Source organism: Acartia tonsa, chromosome 9 (assembly GCF_053477335.1).
Source record: "Acartia tonsa isolate MP-2025a chromosome 9, ASM5347733v1, whole genome shotgun sequence".
In the NCBI taxonomy this organism is placed as follows: domain Eukaryota; kingdom Metazoa; phylum Arthropoda; class Copepoda; order Calanoida; family Acartiidae; genus Acartia; species Acartia tonsa.
This window is the reverse complement of record NC_137268.1, coordinates 21,505,704-21,528,346: the sequence shown is the minus strand read 5'-3', so window position 1 is coordinate 21,528,346 and position 22,643 is coordinate 21,505,704. Positions and strand designations below refer to the sequence as shown.

General features: G+C 30.1%; 1 protein-coding gene across 1 annotated transcript; it reads left to right on the top strand.

Moving 5' to 3' along the window:
• Positions 1–5,481: 5,481 nt before the first annotated feature.
• Positions 5,482–16,983, top strand: LOC145328493 (uncharacterized). The gene is made up of 9 exons (XM_080172202.1): positions 5,482–5,981; positions 7,231–7,323; positions 7,580–7,636; positions 8,025–8,151; positions 8,769–8,837; positions 9,076–9,341; positions 9,623–9,709; positions 14,452–14,590; positions 14,958–16,983. The coding sequence occupies exons 1-9, from the start codon at positions 5,579–5,581 to the stop codon at positions 16,396–16,398; spliced, it is 2,682 nt and encodes an 893-aa protein (XP_080028328.1). The 5' UTR covers positions 5,482–5,578; the 3' UTR covers positions 16,399–16,983.
• The last annotated feature ends 5,660 nt before the right edge of the window (positions 16,984–22,643 follow it).

The following is a 22,643-nucleotide window of genomic DNA, read 5'->3' as shown; positions in this document are numbered from 1 at the left end:
CACCATCGCTGCATCAAATTTTTTAATGGCCCAATTCTTAGCCCACAAAAGACACGATGAATACTAGGGTTTCTCGGATTTTTTGACTCCCTCAACTTAAACAAAAAAATGTTTGATAATTCTAAATATCAGAAAAGAAAGTCAAATTTTTTAGCAGTTACAATTTCTAACAAAACTAATGAGTAATTAATGTTTCATCAAAGTTGAGTTATGCCAAAAAAATTTTATTTTGAAAAAAATCAGAACAATTCTAATTTTCAGGAATTAGCTGGATAACAAGTCGACATAAAAATATTATTTTTTACAGCTTAGTAAGAAATTACATTTTGTTTGATAGTATTTAATTGAAATCAATTCAAACAATAGTTTTTGATAAGCTCAGAACAAGTAAGTTTGTTATTGTCTTCGTTCCAACATAAATTTTCAAACATTAAAAATTGAGGAATGATCGATCTAGCCGTTTACGAGATCTTGTACACTCGCATTTTTGTTGCTATGATCTTTTTTTCTATCATACCTAATCTATGACATCCCTATTTTTTGTATGGGAAAACTCCAAGAATATATGATTCATCTTTCCTCTATACGCGAGCATTCATTATTTGTCTTTTAAGAAAGATAGATAAAATTAAACAGGGATGACAATAATCATGGAATGGACAGGACAAACGAATAAAGTGAGCTATAGAGCTGAAAATATCAGCTGTCTAATTGTTTTTTCCGTAGATTTATGGGCTGGCTGCCTGGCGGACTGAATGACGGACGGACGAACATACAAAGTAGATTATAGCGTAGCTACGCTACCGAGGGATTGGGATAGCTTATTGTACAGTATGTCTTTTGATCATACAGTCTTTCATTACGGCTGGACAGGACTACGATGGACTAAAAAAATCCGTATATAAAAGTAACGGGATTTATTCGTGTGTTTCTGGTTCCCGCTAACCGTTCTGGTTCTCTTCTACATTGTTATAGCTTCATTGTAGGACCTGGTAAGGTTTATAGCTATTTTTGGGGGAGGGTACCACCACCCTCCCAAAAGAAAATGCTAACAAAAGGTGTAATGTCTTGAAAATGACATCTTTCACCCACGTTAATCATTCATAATTTCACGTATTAACTTGGAAAAGAATTGGCATCTGAACTTTTTTCGGTATGTGCAAGCGAAACATTTCCTCATCTCCTATTTAGGATAAAAGGCAGAAATTTACTTTGATGATTTTCTATGCATAAATGAGCATCTAGTATATAATTTACATTTATTTATTAGACTCGACAAAGTGGCTGAAAAAATACGCCGTGTGACGTCACTAGATCCATCTCTTTTTCAAGGGTTTCCTTTCCCACTTCTCCTCTCATCTCTCCCTTTTATGACGTCACACGGCTAATCTTTTAAGCCACTTTTTCTCGTCTCTTTATTTATATTGTATGTTCTTTCTCTTTCTTTTCCTAATTCTATTGACTAATGAACATCGTCTCTTTATTTCAGTTTGTTGATCCATGATTTTGTCTGTGATTCGCTATTTATGGAAAGTTGCCATCCTTGTTTTATCACATGGTAATTTAGACCTTATATGTTACACTAATTATAAAAAAAAAATCTTGCTTTAGAGCCCATTCTTCTTTGTATGAACTCAATTACTCACATATTATATATTAGATTACCAGAACGCCCTTCCATTCATTTTTTAGAATGAGTTCCATAGAATAAAACCAAAGATGCCTACATAGAATGTACACTAGGTACTATTATTAATGCCTTAATATGATTTTTTCAATTTTGATCTTAAAATAGCAATTATTATGGCAGACACCTTTCTTCAATTATTCCAAAATAAGTTTCTATAATTTATTATTAAAATTCTTATTAAATAAAGTAGAAGGATGTCCATTTATCTGTCGATAGAAATTACAATAAGGATTGGTTTTCAATTTGGTTTATATTTTTTCTATGGTTAAACTCATCAGGACACATTCCTAAAGCAAAAAAATCTACCCTCCTATTCGAACCATTTTTAAAAATATTTCTTGGTTCTAATTCATTTAGAATTAATTCGAATTTGTTAGTTTTCAAATTATCATTTTTCTATTTTTATTAACCTATGTCTTTTTTCATTCATTGATGACCTCTGAATGAGCCACTAGACCAATCTTTTCTCAACATAAATAAGGGCAGGGATATGCTTTCTTAAAATATTTATACTGATTAGTTGTCTCTGTTTATTTAAAAAGGGAATATAAATTGGATATATTTTTCTCGCTCTCTTTGAAATATCTATTTTATTATTAAGTGCGTGCTTATTTTTTATATTTTACTACATATGTATATAAAAAAATCACCAATAAAAAGCTCAATCATAATTTAGTTTTAAAATTAAGTCTTTTGATAATAATACATGATACAATACTACATGGTAGAAAACGACATTAATAATAAAAGGACCTTTTAAGTTTTTTTATAATCAATTTATATAATAAAAGTCCATGTTTGAAAAACAACAGACACAAAGATCTTCAACCCTTGTGAGAAATTTTCTGAATAAATGTGTTCACAAGTTTCCTTTAAAGATTACATCGGAAGTAGGATTCATTATGAGAAAGGCCTACTTTTCAGGAATGGGTCATAGTATGTATAAAAAAAGCAAAACTTAAATAATAATAGTTATTTATCGCATCGTATTAAATGCAACTTTCCGTGGATATTAAAGTAAAAAATTATAAGAATAAAACCAGTTTTGTAAGCCCCAAGAGGCCGATGACCCGGGCTAACAAAACCTTTTTTAATTTTATGATTTTTTTATTACTCTTGGAAAATTGTCTGTGCTATGATGCTATACCTGATTTTTCATTAGTATTAATGGGTTTCGAAGCCACGCTATAAAAAGTCTTATTGTATTTTATTACTAAAAACCCTTCAAAATAAATATATATTTTACAATATCAATTTTTTTCTGGGTCATATTTCTTAATAATGTTTCCCTAAAAATCGTAGATAAATTGGTTCAGTTATATTTAAGATCTCAATTGGCATGCCTATATTCTTCCCTAAAACAATAACAAATAGCTTTTTAAAATGACAAACCGATCTGTTAAGTCATTTATGAGATTTTATTGGACACAATTTTATGATTAAAGTTTGGTATACATTATCCATGAGCTACCCACACTCACACGACTAAATCTATATATTCATTGGATGACCAATATGATACACTAGTTTATTGTACTCTAGATTTAGTTTTGTAACTTTTAAACATAAACACAATTGAAACATGCTTTTAAACAGACTAGCCTTTTAATAAAATAACGGATTATATTTACTGCTTATATTTAATATTTTTGAAATTTGTATACTTTTTTTCCAGCTTATTAATGGTGCTGTACGACCAACATACCATAAGACTTATAGAGATGCTTGGCCTTCTAAATTAGGAAATACTAGCGGTTGCTTGCCAGCATCTACAGAAAGAAGGGCAGTAAAATAGCCAAAAAACAGTCTAAAAGTTAGATACAAGGTCTAAACCCCTTTATGAACTTTTTTTGAGCTAAAGAACTCATTCAGTTCAGTAGGTATCGGCCTTGAACCCCATACTACTTTGAATAATATCACTAGCAGCTATGCCCCCTAGAGGCCTCTAGGGGCACTTGAAGGAAAGTGAAAGACCGACCCTTCGCCTTAATTTTAATCTTAAAAAGCAAAGAATTGGAGGGGATGATTTTTTCTTATTAGGGTGGTTGTGCCCTCCCCTAAAATACCTATAAACCTTCGCGCGACCTATGAGAACTAAAACGGTTTTTTTTGTATAATAATGGTTATCAACAAGAAATTGCTTTTAAAAAATGAACAAAAAGTTAAGACTAATTACTGATACTCATTCATTCATAGGCCATTCATTTTTTAAGCTTCTGTTTCCCCCATTTTTTGACATTCCTTTAGTGAAAGAGGTTAAATAAGTTGCTTTGGTTATTTCATTGTTAATAGCTTTTGACACTATAATAACATAAAAAGCCTCCTAATTATAAATAGACTAGCTTCATCATTTTTATATATCAATATTTATATAAAAAAAACCTAATTATGACATGTCTTAGGAATCCACAATTTTTTAAAGATCTTTAGTCTTTTCCTCCTATAAAAAGTTTACCTTCAAAACCATAAATGCAGTAAACACCGATCAGTTCTCCACCCCCTCTAAAAAATCATTAATTACGTCGTTAAATTTGTACATTTGTATAGTTTTGAAAATGCACTGAAATTAATAAAACTATATATGGTTTAGTTATTTTCTAATTTCTTTATTTTTTCAACACATATTAATTCTAAATTCTTAGAAAATTTGCAACTTGTGGTTATTTTCTCTAATTTTAAAACTTTACAGAAAATAACGAACAAGAATGACAACATTCATAAAAGCGAATCTCTAAAACAATAGATCAAATAAACATTAACACTTATAGAGTGTCAGAACTAAATAAGCTTGATGTAAATGTATATGTCTAAACAAAATTGTAATTAAATTTGTTGAAAAATTGCTTAAATCCAGGATAATGTTTTTAGAACATATTTACATATTTAGGACTTGAATATAGAGATCCTTCGCTTATATCATTGTACTTTGTTGTCCTAGGAATCAGTATTCCAAAAATCAGATGAAGATCATAGACTTGCTTCGCTTCCTAAATCGTACCTAACTGTTAAAGAAATGGTCAAGCAAAGTTTGAAACCAATAGGACAATTCTAACATGAAGCTCAATAAATTACTTACTTAAGGGGTTACTAAAATCTTGATTGACCAACATGCTTTATTGTGTAACAATTCATCAACTAATTATTAAACTCAGAAATTTAAAATCATCACAAAACATTTCAAAGGGAGGAAGAGTGAGATAAATGAGAGAGAAAGAAATAGTGTGAGAGAGAGAGAGAGAGAGAGAGAGAGAGAGAGAGAGAGAGAGAGAGAGAGAGAGAGAGAGAAAGAGAGAGAGAGAGAGAGAGAGAGAAAGAGAAATAGAGAGAGAGAGAGAGAGAGAGAGAAAGAGAGATAGAGAGAGAGAGAAAGAGAGAGAAAGAGAGAGAGAGAGAGAGAGAGAGAGAGAGAGAGAGAGAGAGTGAGAGAGAAAGAGAGAGAGAGGAAGAAATAGAGAGAAAGAGAGATAGAGAGAATCCGGAGAAGAGAGATTGTCATTAAGCGCTCAACATCTTATTTCACACGCTCTACACATATACATTCAACACAGAGAGAGCGAGAGAGAGAGAGAGTGAGATATGTAGATAAAAAGAAAGAGAGAGGGAGAAAGAAAGAGAGAATGATAGAGAATGAAAAAGGCACACTTAATATACAAGTAAACTATTTAAACCTATGAATTGGAACACATCAACCAAAGGGGGGGGGAGAGGGAGGGGGGGTCAATATAAAAGGGAAAGGGTCAATATATATCTTTCAAATTAACACAAATAGGTAGCGGAGATATAAGGAGGGTGGGTTACTTATATAAGATGATATATTTAAAGAGAAGTGGGAAGAGATACTAAAAGAGAGAGAGAGAAGTATATAGATAGAGAAGCTATGAAGTTTTCATGAGTTTTATCAACATGAGTCATTTTTATTTTAGCCGGAGTCTAATAGTTACATTTGTCATGGCTTCAGTAGTACAACTAACTACGGACATAAAACATCACATTTTAAATACAAATAGCAAACATTTTGAACTTTTTGATTATGAAAATAATGATATCATAGAAGAAACATTAGATTTGTTGTTTGATAGTGATGACTCTTTAAATCTTGAATATGATTTAAAAAGAAATATTTTGAACAGTATAAAATTTCCTGATTATAATACTGAAGAAGATACAACTAGTGAATTTGAATCAGATGAAAGTTTTGATACAGAATTTGTTTTGTCAAATCTGTGTGGCAGAAAAAGAAAATTATGTGAAATGGAATCGCAGAAAAAAACTTCTGAAAAATCTTTAACAGGTAATTTTAAACTAATAACTTAATAAAAATATTTTCAAATAATAGTTTTCAAAAGAATACACTGTTATGTCAATAAATGTTACTTCATAAAAAAATCTTTTGTGCCTAATTTTAACATCCCATTTTTTTCATCTAAATTTTGACATTAATTTCGGCAAAATATTTTACACACATTAAATTCTTTTCCAATAACCTTGTTTTACAAGTTGTGGGCAAATTTGTTGTAATTGAGATTTAAAGTTACTTTCTTATAAAATTTATTTTGAATGTATTACTAAAAAGTATGCAATTGCAATTTTAATTATATTTGCCATGGACTTTATTATTTCATTTGTCCTCAGAGGATTTAATTAACTTTGATTCTAATTTAATAATCAAACATCAAGTACTTGTTACTGGTGTGCACAATAATTATATAAATGTAAAAGTATTTTATATCTTGTTAAAGTGTCGAAACAAACTTATGACAGAAATGACTCACTAATATTTCATGATATTTGATTGTCAAAGTTATTATATATTTGCAGATTATCCTTATGACTAACATTTGTATTCTTTGACATATTCCTCGAATAACCATTAATTTTTTTGCATAAAGTTAACATTTATAAAAAAAATAATTTTTAGTAAAAAAGGATAAAGAAGGAAAACTGTTGAAAAGTGTTGTCTGAGATTGAATGACTAATAGAAAAGTTCACAAGAATATTCAAGCAAAAGTACAGTCATACATTTTCCCTTTCATTTGCTTAGCTTATATTTGACTCATTTTGTATTCGTTTGACTATGTTTTTTTTAAAATATGGCTTAAGAAGTTAAGATTGTATTAATAATTAGTAATTTAAGACAAGTTTAAAGAATATATTATTGCTAAAAACGAAACTTTTCTATAATTGGGATCGGTATGTCCGTCCGTTCCCAAAGAATTGTTTTTTATCGTTAATTTTGGCATATTAGAAACGTCATATTAATTTTTCTGTTGCCATGATGATTCCTGAAATAGTTATGTAAGAATTTATTCATATTTTAGTTTTACTCTTGAGGATTTTATAATATCTGCTAAATATTACTCAATTTTTTTTGGTGTCGCTAGCTTGTTGTTCTTGTTCTACCTGTTAAAGTAGATTTTAAGTTATTTTCTACCCATTCGAATACAGATCCCCTAAATGCTATGAGCGCAACCGCTAGTACCTTTTAAATAAATGTCCTACTTTGAAATATATTTTTTCTTATTAAAAAAATATTTATTTAGAATCAAGATCAGAAAGATTAAAACGGCGGCGGGAAAGAAGAAAAACTTCAGTTGTGTCACCAGTAAATCTACCTGATTTAAATCAAGAAAACGGTAATTTTTTAAGAAACCATTGCCTGTATATAGTTTCTATAGTATAAAAGTGATTTAAAAATGCATGAGTCTTTTACTTTAAATTGAAATAAAAAAGAAGTTTTTTTAGAATGTTTGGTAGCCCCTAAATATAGCCCAAAAATTCTATAAAAAAAAACTGATTGAATTAATAGGAAAATTTTGCTCTAATATGCTGTTTTAGAGTTGATATTGTTGGTTAATAGCCTATTTTAATTAATTTTTTTGTTTTTTTTAGAAACTTCAAGAAAAGATGGTGATGGAAGTAGATCTCCTCCTACAGTAGTACCTGCAGGTACCCAGATTATCAGGGATAGGACAAACGGACAAAGTGAGCTGTAGAATATATGTTCAGTTTTCACAAAAAATATAAAGAGAGAGAATATGCAAAAAAAATCGAAGAAAACCACGAAACCTTTATGATATAAGGTTTATTTCTTTCGAAGATTGACCGACAGACAGACGAATAAAAATGTATAGAATTGATGCACATATGCCTTAGAACTGACATTTCCACCAGAGCGTTACGGAATGACTAACGGACGGACAGACTTATTGCGTAATATTAGCTTCGCTACTAAAAATCTTCAACAATTAAACAAACTGCAGTGAACATAAAAGTTTTATCAAACTACAGTTGATCTTATAAATCTTTTTTTTTTAATTTTGTAAATTAATTTTAGACCCGTTTGACTGGACCTCTGAGAATATAACAAGTTGGTTAAGTTGGGCAGAAAGAAAGCTTGAAACTGGTTTTGTCCACTCTGATCAGTTGCCTGCGGACGGCCAGAAACTCTGCAGTTTATCCAGGTAGGTAATGTTGGATAGATAAATTAAAAATTTTGAAATAGACTTTGCACTTGTATAAAAAAAATAGTTTGTTTCCAATTTTCAAGTTTTCAAAAAAATAATCCTTTAAACCACAATTGTGCTATTTTTTCTATAATAAAATGTTCTATTTCTGTTGTATAAAAATATTATTGCATAATTTAAAATTTTTAAAAAGATAATTTGTTTAATGTGGATTTTTTTTGTTTTTTTGTAGAGATTGTTTTATTCGGATAATATTATTCTTGATGGTACTTTAACCATTGTGTATGTTTTGAAAATATAATTAAAAAAAGAATTAAGACAATTTTCCTAAAATTCTTTTCAATCTATCATAAAATTTTTGTTTTTAAATGCCGCCAATTTTACCAAAAATTAGCGGCATCTTGTTTGTAGATGATAAACACTTTTTAAAGCAAACCTTGGGCTTAAGTTTCATACAAGTTTGTTATATCTAAAAATAATACAAAATCAATAATAAACTGTACTTTTATCTAATATTAAAAAAATATTTATATCTACTCTTAGTAGGTACATTATATTAAAAAAGGCATGCATATTATTTTTTTCATTGGGTTTAATTTCAAACATTCTTTTAGGTCAGAATTTATTAGTCGGGTAGGAGAAATGGCTGGAACCAAACTTCATACCCACCTTTCTTATATCAGGTGAGGGTTGTTAAAGAATCTCTTATATCTTGAATTATGATCTTTCAATAAACATTAACTTTTTTTTATTGGCTACTTTTCAAGATATACAGCTGAAATTTTGTCTTAGATATAGTTTTTATACCTTAGTAATACCGGTTTTTTTGATGTTTATTTTTTATTTTTATTGTATTTTGTTTTTACTATACATATAATTGTCATCATCATTTTAGTTTTTCATTTTTTTTCTTAATTTTAGAGGCCAAACAGTGGAACCTCTATATTCTTCTTTCCTGAAGTCAACCTCGCCCTACCCTCACCCCACCACCCTTGGGGGCAGGAGCACTACATGCCCCTCATACTCCCCCGGTCCATCAACACCCTCAACCTACAGGGGGGGAGATGAAGGGGGTAGCCCCTCGCCCCTGTCTTGTCTTGATTCGCCAAGATCAGTGACTTCTAATTCAATACTATCTCCAAGATCAACAAGTTGCTCAGTATTATCTCCTAGAGACACTCTAGCAGGTAAACTTTTTTACAAAAAAAAAACTATCCTACCTCCAATTTTTCATCAATTTTCTAATAATTACAACAATAATGTATTTAGTTTTAATAATGGTCACATTTTTTACTAGAGTAACATTCCTAATTATCAAAGACATCACAATATAATGTAATATAAACAGATTATAAATCAAAGATTTTCTGGACTTCCTTAATTAAAGCTATAAGCCTACAAATATTTGTAATTAAATTTGTGATCAGAGCAATCCATAATATCTCTATATAAATGAATTATTTATTAGGTCCCTGTTCCCCTTTATCGTCAGCTGCAAGTATATCTGGAGTTATGTCACCATCAAGTGCCTCAGTTACATCTCCTACTTCACCAGGTAAATAGATAGATAGATAGTATGATTCTGTGTAGATAGATAGATATTAGAAAGTTAGTATGTCACCATCAAGTGTTTCAGTAACATCTCCTACTTCACCAGGTAGATAGATAGATAGTGTGATTCTGGGTAGATAAATTAGATAGATAGATAGTTGGCGTGATATTGAGTTGATAGATTGATATAAAGATAATATTGATATATTTACTACTGGCGGATATACCTCTAGCATCTAGAGTCTTTGTATTCGAAGTGACACAGTGGGGCTAAAAACTAGCTTAAAATCTAAACCAAAATAGCCTAACACCATCACAGGACCTATGTGAAGCTTACCCAATTGGTTCAGTGGTAATTGAGATCTTAATCTTCAAACAAAAAAGCCTTACTACTTTATATAATAGAATAGAATAGGGTAGCTTCACTTCTTACTTATTCTCTCTTTCTGACATGAATCTTTATATCAAGTTTTAAACCGATAAGACGATTTGAACAGGTTATAAATAAATCCTTATTCGCGGATTGACGGGCGAATTCTGAAAAAATTGAATTAAAAATCAAGTTGACTTATAATTTAAGGAATTATAGTTTATGTAAAATTAAATTAACAAGAAAGATATTTTTAGGTATGCTTACTAAAAATACTCTAATATTACCTAACCCTGATAAAAATACTACTGCAACAATTTAAATATTTTCTAAAATACATTTTTCCTCGAGTTTTCCTTAGGTCAGCATTTCCCAAGGAACGTTGTCCTTTTTCCAGGAAATATACAAAAGCATTTTTTTACACATTCTGAATTGAAAGGGTCAGGACAATTTTTTGTTTCTATCTAAACAATTTGTCAAATTGTTTTCTTTCATTCATAAGATTTAAAAATTTTAAACCAGAGACGTCCAAGCTTTTTATTTTGAGATGGGTAAAATTAGGTGTTTTAAAGGATTTATGGGGTTAATCTAATTAATTTCATAATTTTGACGGGGATAAATGAGGGGTTTTAATGTTTGAAGGAAGTTAAACACCACTTTACCCCAACCCTCAAAAAGTATAAATAATATAGTAAGGAGTCAAACTTTGTTATATTTTAAATTCTATATAATAAAGAAATATGTTTAATATTTGTGTCTTTTTAGTTAATTTTCTTTCATTCATTAATTCGTTTTGGCCACCCATCTTTTGACAAATGCGAAATTTTTTTTGTACAATGACACAAATTTGTAAAAAGTTATTTTTTTGTTTGGCGCCAACGCTAAAACCTGTCACATTACAATATGTAGACGCCGCGGACAAAATTTTGTCTCAATAAAACTATTTTCAATTTCTTGCATAATTTACTTTAGAACAAGGTATGACTCAATATTTGGAGACACAATATAGTAATCGAGTAATTGAAAAAGAAGTAAAATAATCTTTTTTTATTTTAAATTAGTGTTATTAATGTAAGTTGCATTATAACTAACTAATGTACCGATTGAGTTTTCTTTTTAAGGAAGTTTCACAAAGGTTTAATGTTTTCTATTATAAATTTAATTCTTGGGATGCCCCCCCCCCCTTCCAGATACCTTCCCCCTCTGATTATTTAAATCCTTAGAGGCTAGGGGCGCAACTGCATATAATCTTTTCATTCATTGTTTATCCTAAGAAGTTCCGATTATTTCAATTTAAAGACAGATTTTCTAGGTGTGAACTAAATTTGTAAGATTTGCTAATTTTGTGCGAAATTAGTTTGCAATAAAATTAGCCAATTTTGTCTCAAATTTCGCATTCATTTATTTTAATTTAGGTTATTTATATCTATGATCTCAGATATATAGTATTAGCATATTATTATTAAATCTTAATAAGTACAATTAAATCTAGTAATGTTTAATAAACAATATAAATCTTCAAAATTTAATATTCTTCTGTGGGAGTTGTCAATAAATCTGTAAGAACCTGCGCTGTTAAAAAAAGAAATAAAATAAACCCTATGAATTTACTTGGATGACCAATTATAACTAATTCATATTCAAATTATTCCAGATGAATTAAAATTATCTTCTAATAATTAAATTATTGCGTGCCCTATTTTTATGAAGGCAAATTCATTTATTTAGAAGCAGGAATAGTTATTCTATTTTGAATTTATCTCTAAAAAGAGATAAATTTTTTTGAATTAACAAATTTTTTTGTTTTAAACACTTTTTTACTGGTTGAACCTAGAGAGAGAGAGGAGACAATGGGCTGTTTTATCACACTAGTCCCCAAAGTTTTTTAATAACGTTTTCTTATTTGTTGGCTTAACAACTTTGGGGACTTTAAATATTTAATTTTGATTGGTTAGTTCATTTAGTTGAATGTTTAAACGTTTCAATCACCAATTTTAATCTACAAAGGGGGTTATTTTGTGTACCACCATTGAAATTGCATAAATTTATAAATAATTTACAGATTATCTATGCCCACCCCTGGTATTGATACATTTGTGATAATTTATTCATTTGAGAAGATAAGTTCTAATTGCCCCCATCCCTAGGGCAATTATTAGCCACATTCCTTCTCTATATCCATCTATTTATATATTTGTATCTATGAATTATCTACATGAGTAAAGCGATCAGTAAGTTTATTGAAATTGGTTTCAAGCCTCTAGAGTTAAACCGATGCCTCACTTTTTTGTTTTATTTTGATATAATTAAGGGGGATTAAGAAGTTAAATCTTTCCGAAAAAATCAATACAGACGTTTAAGAGATCTTACTGTACAGCTACATCTTATTATTTACACCTTCAACCCTGAATATTTTTCAGTTAAACATTAAATACATACATATGAATGAGAGGCCTAATATTAAAATATCTTTCCCACAATAAGAAGTGTAAACTTTTAACAGACTGTTAACTTAAATTTCTACAGATATACATATATATTTGAATCATAAAATCTTTAAACACTATTCTTTAAAACCTTAACAATCGTCAATATATAATTCTTTAATCTTTATCCTATAAATAAGATAATAGGTTTTTTTTGTCTGAAGCATAAGATCTATAACTACTGAACTGATTGGGTTATCTGATTTAGAAAAGCTTAACATAGGTCTTGTGGTTGTTTTAGGCTATTTTGTTTTCATATTTAAGGTTTTCATAAGGTTTGATTAAATTGCAACACTTAATGGTTATATATTTATTCAATTCAATAAATTGAATATCATTCATTATGATTTAATTAAATTTGAATGGGTAAAAATTTAGGTTCTCAGTTAGATTAGCGTCAATGCAATTGATATTTCCCGCCTTAATTTCAACCTAATCATCGTGGATAGATAGATGAATAGATAGGTAGATACAGGGATAACGTGGTCACTGATAATAATTGGTCAGAGGAATGCAATTGAAATACTAATTACTGTTATGATGTTATGACTTCTGTCTTATGTCTGCATCCAGTGTGCATACGGTGTAGCTGAAATAGATAGATAGACAGAAAGGTATAATATAAAGTAGTAACGTTTTTTTTTGTCTAAAGCTTAAGATCCCATAGAATACTGATCTTAATTATTTGTGCTTTTGAAGGATGCTTAACACAAGTCTTGGGACTGTTTTGGGCTATTTTTTGAATATATTCCCTCCCCTAGAGGCTGGGATCGCATTAACTAGTTTAGATATATGAAGGAATTAGTATATAAGTAGTTGTATAAGTAAATACTTTATTAGAACGATATAGGTAGAATGTAGATACATTTTAAAAGATTTAGTTAAATGAAAAAATTAAAATTGTTATCATTAAAGAAACTCCAAGTAAAACAAATCTACTTTTCCCAAACAAAGTCTAAATGTATAAGTAGTAGTTAGGCATTAACAGGCCTAACAGGCAGAAATTATCATTCCTTACTTTTCAAACCATGTTATTGAAACTTGCTTGCCTCCCCTATAGATAGATATGTGTAGATATTAAGTAGCTCATCTACTACAAAACTTTGTTTTGCGAGGTTCGTAAGTCTCTTTAAGATTCTATCATTCGAATTGGACATAATTTTCCTTGTTAGATAGTAAACCATGAAATGAATCATTTTTAAGTTTACTGTTTATTTGTATATGTAGAATTTATTAGAAATATTTGATCACATATAATTTTTGGGGTTTAAGACACTAATTTTCTTTATTGTCCATTAAACATTCCTTAATCTATTAAACATATTATGCTTTAATATGATAACCATTTAATACCAATGAATAAAGAGAGGGGAGGTAAGGAAGGTAGATAAGATAGAAGAAGGAAGAAAAAAATTAAGATATTTGAAGACTGAATAAAAATAAAGCAGATTTTTTCCAAAGTGTAAGTGAACAGTATAATCATAATTGCAGCTGAGAAGCAATTAAAATTGCCAGACAAAGTAAATGATAATAATTAGAGCAGTTACGCCAGAATGGGGTTGAGCTAAGGTTAACCAACAAATATGTCAATTGATTCTACAAAATTGGGTTTATTTTCCTCTTAATTATCTTTCATATAAACTGATAAGTGAAGCTTCTTTATAGTTATACCATTTGTTGGTATAATGGAAAGTGTGACAATTAACAAGTGTCTTCAAATAACATTGTAAAAATTGACGGGCTGACTGTCATAAGAACCCCTTTCCTTTTTTACATTGTTCTTGAAATAGATTAATGCTTTTTTATTTCAAAAGTTATCCTATTTCGATGTAGTTTTACTTAACTGAAACACTATTTAACCAAACAGACCTTAATTTTAATGAATTTTAGGCTCAGACCTGGATTACCGCAATTTTCTGCCTGAAGGATCTGGAAACGGTAGTTCTGGAGGCAGCAGCGGCCATATCCAGCTGTGGCAGTTCCTCTTGGAACTGCTGAACTGCCATGAAGAACATGGAGAGTATATCAGGTAAATTATCTATCTCAATTTTTTGTGCGATTCCTCTAAATTTTAAACAAGTTAAAAAATCCTAATTTACATAATATTACATAATATTCAGAAAAATACCTAAATAAGATGAAGTAACTCTTTCTATTTATCCTTACATCTTACTTTCTTTCGAAACTTTACATTGTATCTGAAAAATCAGCCATGTGACGTTATAAAAATGATGAATGAGAGAAGAAGTGGGAAAGAAAACCCCAAAAAAAGCGATGGATAATATCTCATTTTTATGACGTCACATGGATGATTTTTTTAGATACTTTAAAAAGCTTCCTTTCTTTCATTTACATATCTATCGATCTATTTCATATATATAGACTTATCTTTATAGATGGGAAGGAGAGAAAGGAGAATTCAAGATGGTTGACCCCGAGGAGGTTGCCAAAAAATGGGGTATCAGAAAAAACAAGGGAAACATGAACTATGACAAGCTGAGCAGAGCACTCAGGTATTATTATGACAAGAACATCCTGACCAAGATACCTGGAAAGAGATACGCCTACAGGTTTGACTTTCACAGCCTACAGCTGGCCTGTCAGGCTCAACAAACACCCACCCCATCTGATACAAAGATCTCTGAACTTACTCAAATTCTTGCCCCATTGCTTAATGCAGAACCAGGTACATCAGATGAAGCAAAGTCTGTAAAAGAATCATCATCATTTAAAAGAATCTCATCAACAATAGCATCAACCATGCCTTCTTCTCCAACTTATTCAACCACAAGATCACGCAGAAGAACAGACCAACCTAAAAGCTCAGTTCAAGAAAAATCATCCCTGAAAACGTGTAAGAGTTCAGAACAGCTTGCCAGGTCATCACTACAATCTTGCCGAAGTTCAGAACAACTTTCTTCAGTTCCACCTCCTCCATCATATCAAGAAGCAATTAAGCAAACAGCAGGAAGAAACAACTTTAATGTATCCCGAAATAACAATCCTACTTATGTCAGCAAACAGAATGTTGTATCCAATCGAATGTCTTTCAGTGAAACAAAATCTGACTCCTCAAATTCTCCATTTTCAATTCCAAATGATCCTCCATCATTTGAAAGCTTTGATTCTCAATACCAAAGTCACCAATCAAGTCTTCACAATGTTGAATATCAATCTCCTAGTTACTCAAACAGTAACCAAGACATATATTCGTTAAATAAGCTGGAATCAGCACCGCCCGCAGAAGGTAACCTCATGGAACTCCTAAGTACAACAACCTGGCCTGATTCAGGGACGTATGTTGATCAACAATCCCCAATTTCACCTAGCGACAGCAATGTAACCTATCAAACTATTTCCTATCAGCAAAGCCCTGAAACTTTCTATCAAGAAGAAAACTTTTATGTACAGAATGAACATCAAATTTATCAAGAGCAACAGCAGTATGTTCAACTTGAGAATGTAAATCAATTTGTCAGTAATACCACTGATGGCAGCATAAGCATCCAATGCAGCAATCATCAAACCATCAACAACTACAACCAATTTAATAATCATCAAGAAATACGCCAAGTAAATCACCACACCAATCAGCTGATTTCTTCCCAGCAATGTGCCAGCAGCAGTGATCATCTGTTGCAATATGGCGGCGTCAATCATTTCAACAATCACCAAACGTCGCCTTCGTCGCATGGAGTTGCTTCTACACCAAATCTGACCATGCAGGTTGATATCTACGAGCCTGTTTTTGATAATATTGTTACAGAGATGGATGGAGTCCAGCGTAGCAACTCAGTACCTGCGGATATGATATACAATGCCTTGCAGGAATTTTAACTTTAGAACAATATGATTAAAGTTAAGTTAAATTCACCTAAGTTATACTAAATTGTTCCTCTATATTTATGCAAAAGACTCTTTTTTTAGCTAGTAGACTGCCTGTATGCTAAATAAAATGTACCTCACGAATTTAAAAGTGCTCAATAATAGTTTATTTTTGTACAAGCATTCCTCATTAAAGACCTCTTTGTTCAAGTTAAATCAAAATGAAAGAATGCAAAATAGTTTTAAACATGTACTAGATTAGTGTTTTACCCTTCAATAAGTTTAGATAAACATATTTTAATTTTAAACATTTAGAGTGCTTTTCGAGTTAAATTAAAAATCATTCTGATAGGCATATAAGGAAGCCTTTTAATTTTCAATTCAATATGTCACTTTACTGATAAGTTGGGAATTTTAATGCATTGCCATTTTTTGTTATGAATTTAATTTGTGGGTGGATGAAATAGGATTTGTAAACTAGATAGACAAGAGCCATCAAAAACAAAAAAAAATGGAGAACTAAATTTTGAATTATCAATATCAAATCAAACTGCGATTTTTATGAAAATGTCTGAAATTGTCAAAAGATTAATTTAATAGAAACTTTATTGTCTCTTAAATTTTTATCGATTAATATCTATTAAAGGTGAGGAGTAGCTTTGCTATTAATAATGCAAGATTTTAAATTTGTTTTGTAGGTACACCCTACAAACCAAACATTTGGGATTCCTATATTTACATCCTTCCAATTTTGCATTGCAACCATAGACAACAAAAAAATTTTTTTAATTTTTAATTATATTTACAATTTTTTCCATATCATATTCTTCTCTGTAGGTTTATTTATTTTGACATCGAAGAAAATATTTTATCTATCTATCTATTTTGTAAATGTTGAAAGGGATCTTCTTCTAATATAGCACATGGCAAAATGGCTTAGAAAGGTGTTTATTTATAATAACTAAAGTTTAAAAGTTTGTCTATTGTCCAATTTCTTTCAAATCATCCTACTTACAATAATAGATATTATTACTCGAATAAAGTGAAACTTGCAGCTGAATAAAATAACGAGCTCTTATATCTACCCACTTTACCTCATCCCCTCCCCTTCTACTAAATAAACGAACTAACCAATAAGTGATGTCCATGTTAGTAACCTCATATCCCCGTATATTCTATATCCATTCCTACAATTGCATATTTCCTTAATATTACCCCCTTTGGATTCCGAACCCTTCAGGGTTCTCATCGGCTACATATAATATAGACTTTATTACAACATTTTAATTCCAAATTTAAGAAAATCTAACAATTGTAAATGATCATTCATAGAATACCACTAAATTTAAGCATCAATTTTAGCATTTATCTGTCTGGTGAAAGGTTTACTTGTTAAGTAATGAGATTTACCTGACTTACAAACCAGTAGTATTGTCTAAACACTTGGGAATTAGTCTCCGCGTGCTGAGAAGTGCAAATGTTAATAAACACTTCTCTCATAAACTTTTCAACTTAGAAACAGGAACAAGTTTTCTCAAAAAAACAAACAGTCTTGAATCCTCATCCAATTATGGATTAGGATTTAATGTATTGTTCTTTCTTTCCTTTTCCCCCCCTCTTAATGTCTCATTCACTCGCCTATACTAAGGCACCAGTATTGCAATCATAATTTTTAACAAATAATTTTTATTCTCGTTGAATTAATTTCTGTTTCTGAAGAAGATCTGAGATGGGTTTTTGAGAAAAGAATGCCGCGTTTTTTTGACATTTTTAGACATGTCGAAAAAACAGAGTATACAACTATTTATTTAATTATTTCGCTTTTGTTGGAACAGCCTTCATAGAAGAAAAACAAATTATCTTAAATCTATTTTTGCTGCATATTAATTAATGCACGTTTTAGAGCTGTATTAGGTATTATACAAATGGCTAAAATACTAATTTTAAAATTTTGAATTCTTTTGTTGTATACTCTGTTGAACGAAGACGATTGAACGAAGACGATATCGTCTTCGTTCAATCAATTAATATCTAAAAAAATGCCGAAAAAACGCGGCATTCTTTCTCAAAAACCCATCTCTGGCACAAAAAGATTGTATTCTATATTCAGCGTGAAATGAATGCCTACATAAATATATTTAATATGTTTGGTATTAAAGTGGCAAGCCCCTGCTTTCTTTTAACCCCTTTTAAAATGGAATAAGGGAGTGGGAGGGGGGACATCCGTGTCATGTCAGAGCAGAAAAAATTGTGAATACATAAAAGTAAAAAAGCCTCACCTTTCAAAACCAAAAATGCTTAATTTATTTTTCTCATTTAAATTTATGATTTAATAGAATATTTTTAAAACTACCTTACTCTACATAAGACTTAAGAAAATAAGCACTTCTAACTTGAAATAAAATTAGTAGATTTGATTTTTTTATTTTTACTGGTATTTATTTTTGGTAGACTTTGTAAGAACACTATACCGTAGATAAAAATAAGATCCTGTTAAATAAATACCATGCACGCTAAAGTTATCATGTCTAAACATGCACAAGAAAAAGCATTAGGGAAAGGGGACCAGGATCTTGGAAACTAATTCAGAAAGTGGCAGAATTTTTTTACCCACTTTTTCTATTTTTCTACTTCAAATTTTCTTCCCTTCGGTTACATTTTTTATTCAACTTATTTTTTTTATTTAGAATGTTCCCTATAATTTTCATATCAAGGATAAGTTGCATCTTTAAACAATCACCCCCCCCCTTCTCCAAGCAAGATAAGGGGCCAAGAAAAAATGCCCTCTGATAGTCCATAAAGGTTAGGGGTGAAGCTTCTTTAAATTGTCCGTGTTTAAAATGCACTTCAATTTAATGAATAAGATAAAATAAAATGAACGATAGCATGTTGAAGCCTGCAAAAAATATTTCGCAACTTATCTGACTCATCCAAAAATTTGCATTTTGATCTGACAAATTTAATAGAGTCAGAAAGGCATGATAATACATTTTAAAAGGTGGGGACTAATATCCTAATTTTAAGTTTTTAAGAATTATACTTTTAATATATTTCAATATCTTTTTTAAATATGAACCTATAAAAATCCTTTTTTTACAAAGATGTGCAAACATTCGGCTGTATATTACACTAGTACCCAAAGTTTAAAGGTTTCTTATTCGTTGGCTCAACAACTTTGGGTACTTTCATTGAATTTGATTGGTTGGATCATTAAGTTGAGTGTCCAAACGTTTTAACCATTAATTGGGTAATTTTGTGTTTCATCATTAGAGATCAATTTAGAGGTACATAAATTTATCAGTCATTGCCTTATCCCTTTATATCCTTATGTGCAAAGCTATGTTAGGGAAAGATTAAGTTTGGTGCATAAAAAGAATTTAATACTTTTACATCCGGCATCTGAATTGCATAAAAAGAGATTAGGATTATCATATTAACCATCACTTTTCATATTTTATAGCCTATCAACTCTAATCCCCACTTATTCTCTTTTTATATACACCAATGAGACCCTCTTTTTTCATTCCTAGTCAAGCATAGTTATATTATATCAAATAGAAAGAATAAACAAAAATTTTCATTTTTGCATATGCCAATTTTCTATACATGCATTAAAATATGACTCTATTAGAATGATTTTTAGTTAGCAGATTGGAAAAGTAAGCACTTGAAATGTTTTTATATGGTTTTAACATTGTAGTTATTTAAAATTGTCAAATTTTAAGTGTGATAATTAAAAATATCCTTCTATACCATTTTATATCATAAACTTTACGTGCTAAAAATGTGAATTTAAATTATATCTTTTGTTAAAAAAAATTGTAAAATTAAAATCAGCTAAACAGATCTCTCTCTAGAAAATAAACAAACACAAATGTACAAAAAGCACAATTTCAATTCTTCTCTTCTAATTTTAAAAAGTCTCTATAAAAATTGTTTTAATGCACATTTTGTTTTACTTTCTGATCACATAAATGTTAGTTGTTCATAAATTATTGTGTTTTTAAAATGCCTTAGTAATTGTTAAATATATTTTTAGTTTTTAGAACCCTAATATTAATATACATGTTATGTTAAATTGTTAAAATGTTGTAGTCCTATGTTTGTGATAGATTTTATACTTTCAGAAATAAACCCAGTTTCATTAGTTTGTTTTATGTTTATTACAGCCGAGCTTTTCTATAATTAGTATAGGGTCTGCCGTCCGTCCGTAACGGTTAGCGATTTTAATTAATTTAGATATGTTAGAATTATCCTATCGATTTCAAACTTTGCAGAATGTTCGTATGTCCATATTAAACATGTTGTTTTTTTTACTTTTTAGCAACAAATTTTTATATGATCTAATTATCCAAATGATCTGATTTTTCGTATACTGATCCCTGGGACAACAAAGTACTTTATTATAAGCCAAGCAACTCTATAATCAAGTCCTAAAAATGTAAGTATGTCCATAATTATTAACCTGTATCAAGCAGTTTTTCAACAAATTTACTTATAATTTTGCTTCGACTCTTATACATTTATATTCTGATTATTCAGTTCTGACAAAATACAAGTGATAATGTCCGTTTGTCCTACAGTTTTAGTGCTCCGCTTTTATGTATGTTGTCATCCTTGTTGTATAAGTTTTCAGTTCACTATCTTACTTAGTGGCAAGCGGTAGGGAGGTGTCAATCACCCTCTAAAATCAAAATTGCAGGGGCCTGCCTTCGATCCCTTTTTCATATCCTAATGGTTTGAGAACCTCCCCCCTCCACACCTTCCCCACAGGTAAACGCTGTGAACACCACTTATCTTCTAAATACTTTTTTATTGCTTTTTTCTACGCTCATCATCAAGAACATGGCAATTTGTAAAAAAAAAAATAAATTGGATGTTAGTCTGACTTATCAAAATGATTTTAATATAATGACCAAAAAAACTAATTATCTTATCTACTTGTTAAAGTGTCTAAATGTCAAAAAAAAAATGTAAGGTGCGCCGCCGAATTTGAAGAGGTCAATAAATGATTGTTTAAAATTGTGCGCATCTGCTCAAACTCAGTCCAGGTTTTCTTACGTTACTGCAAATATTGAATATATAAGAAATCATATCATTATTTATACCTGAATTTCCGTATGTTCATTTAAGTCATGTTGATTTTTATATGTGATATAATTATCTTATACATCTGATTTTTGGAACACTGATTCCTAGAGCAACAAAGTACAATATTGTAAGCGAAGCATATCTATAATCAAGTGCTAAAAATGTGGTTGTGTGCTTTAAACAGTATCCTGCAACAAATTTAATTTTACGTGCAATTTTGTCAAAACTTGTACATTTATATTATGCTTACTCTGTTCTTAACTTCTGACACTCTTGGTATTAAAAAAAAAATTCAGGAGATTTGTGGAACACCATATCCACTGGTCTAAACCTCAGGTTCTTTTAGATATAACAAAGCACAGCCTAAAACTAGGGTTAGTTGGAATTATTATAAAAAACGTATGAAAGCATTATATTACCAAAATATATCATACGTTCCCAAAGCTATTTTAAAACTAGGGACTGTCCGTACGTCATAGCATAAGGCTAGAGGGGGTTTTTCCCCTAAAATATTACATTTATTGATAGAAAGAACTATTTGTTTAAAATTTGAGATCTTGGCTTAAGGGGTGTGTATAAATATACCCTAATTGTTAAACTTTGTGTACGCCTTTTAATTGCATGAATGGTATAAATTACAAATTATTCAAATTGCATTTCCTTTAAATTTTGTTTAATATTAATTAAGCTTAATTTTTAAATAAAATATCTGTTGCATCCCTAGTTAACAAGTTGTGTGGACTCACCCCGTGGGTAAAGTAGGCAGGTGTAAATTCAACAAAATTGTCTCAAATAATTATATTTCATCCCTATTGTATATAGATAGTAGACTAAACAATTAGAGGTAACATATGATCGTTTTAGTTTAACTTACAGAGTTTAAAGGAAACGGCTTTTAGTTTTGGGTTGTCTTTACTGATTCTAGGCTATTTTCCATAGGAATAATTGATATAATTTATTATTAAAGTTAAGAATTAAAGACGAAGGCCTTATACAATCAAAGTAAACAACCAAACAAAAAACATTTTGATATAATAAAAAAATTAAATGTTAGCTCTAAAAGAACTCTATATGACAACCCAAATTTCTTTATATTCTCTCTTTTATGATAAAAAGTGTGTATGTGTGTGTTTGTGTGTGAGTGTATGTGTTTGTGGCTTTAAATG

Excerpts from the sequence above, each read along its gene's own strand:
- LOC145328493 (XM_080172202.1), top strand. The coding sequence starts at position 5,579 with ATGAGTTTTATCAACATGAGTCATTTTTATTTTAGCCGGAGTCTAATA. Across the intron at positions 7,324-7,579 it reads TGATTTAAATCAAGAAAACG|AAACTTCAAGAAAAGATGGT; the intron begins GTAATTTTTTAA and ends TGTTTTTTTTAG. Across the intron at positions 9,710-14,451 it reads TACATCTCCTACTTCACCAG|GCTCAGACCTGGATTACCGC; the intron begins GTAAATAGATAG and ends AATGAATTTTAG.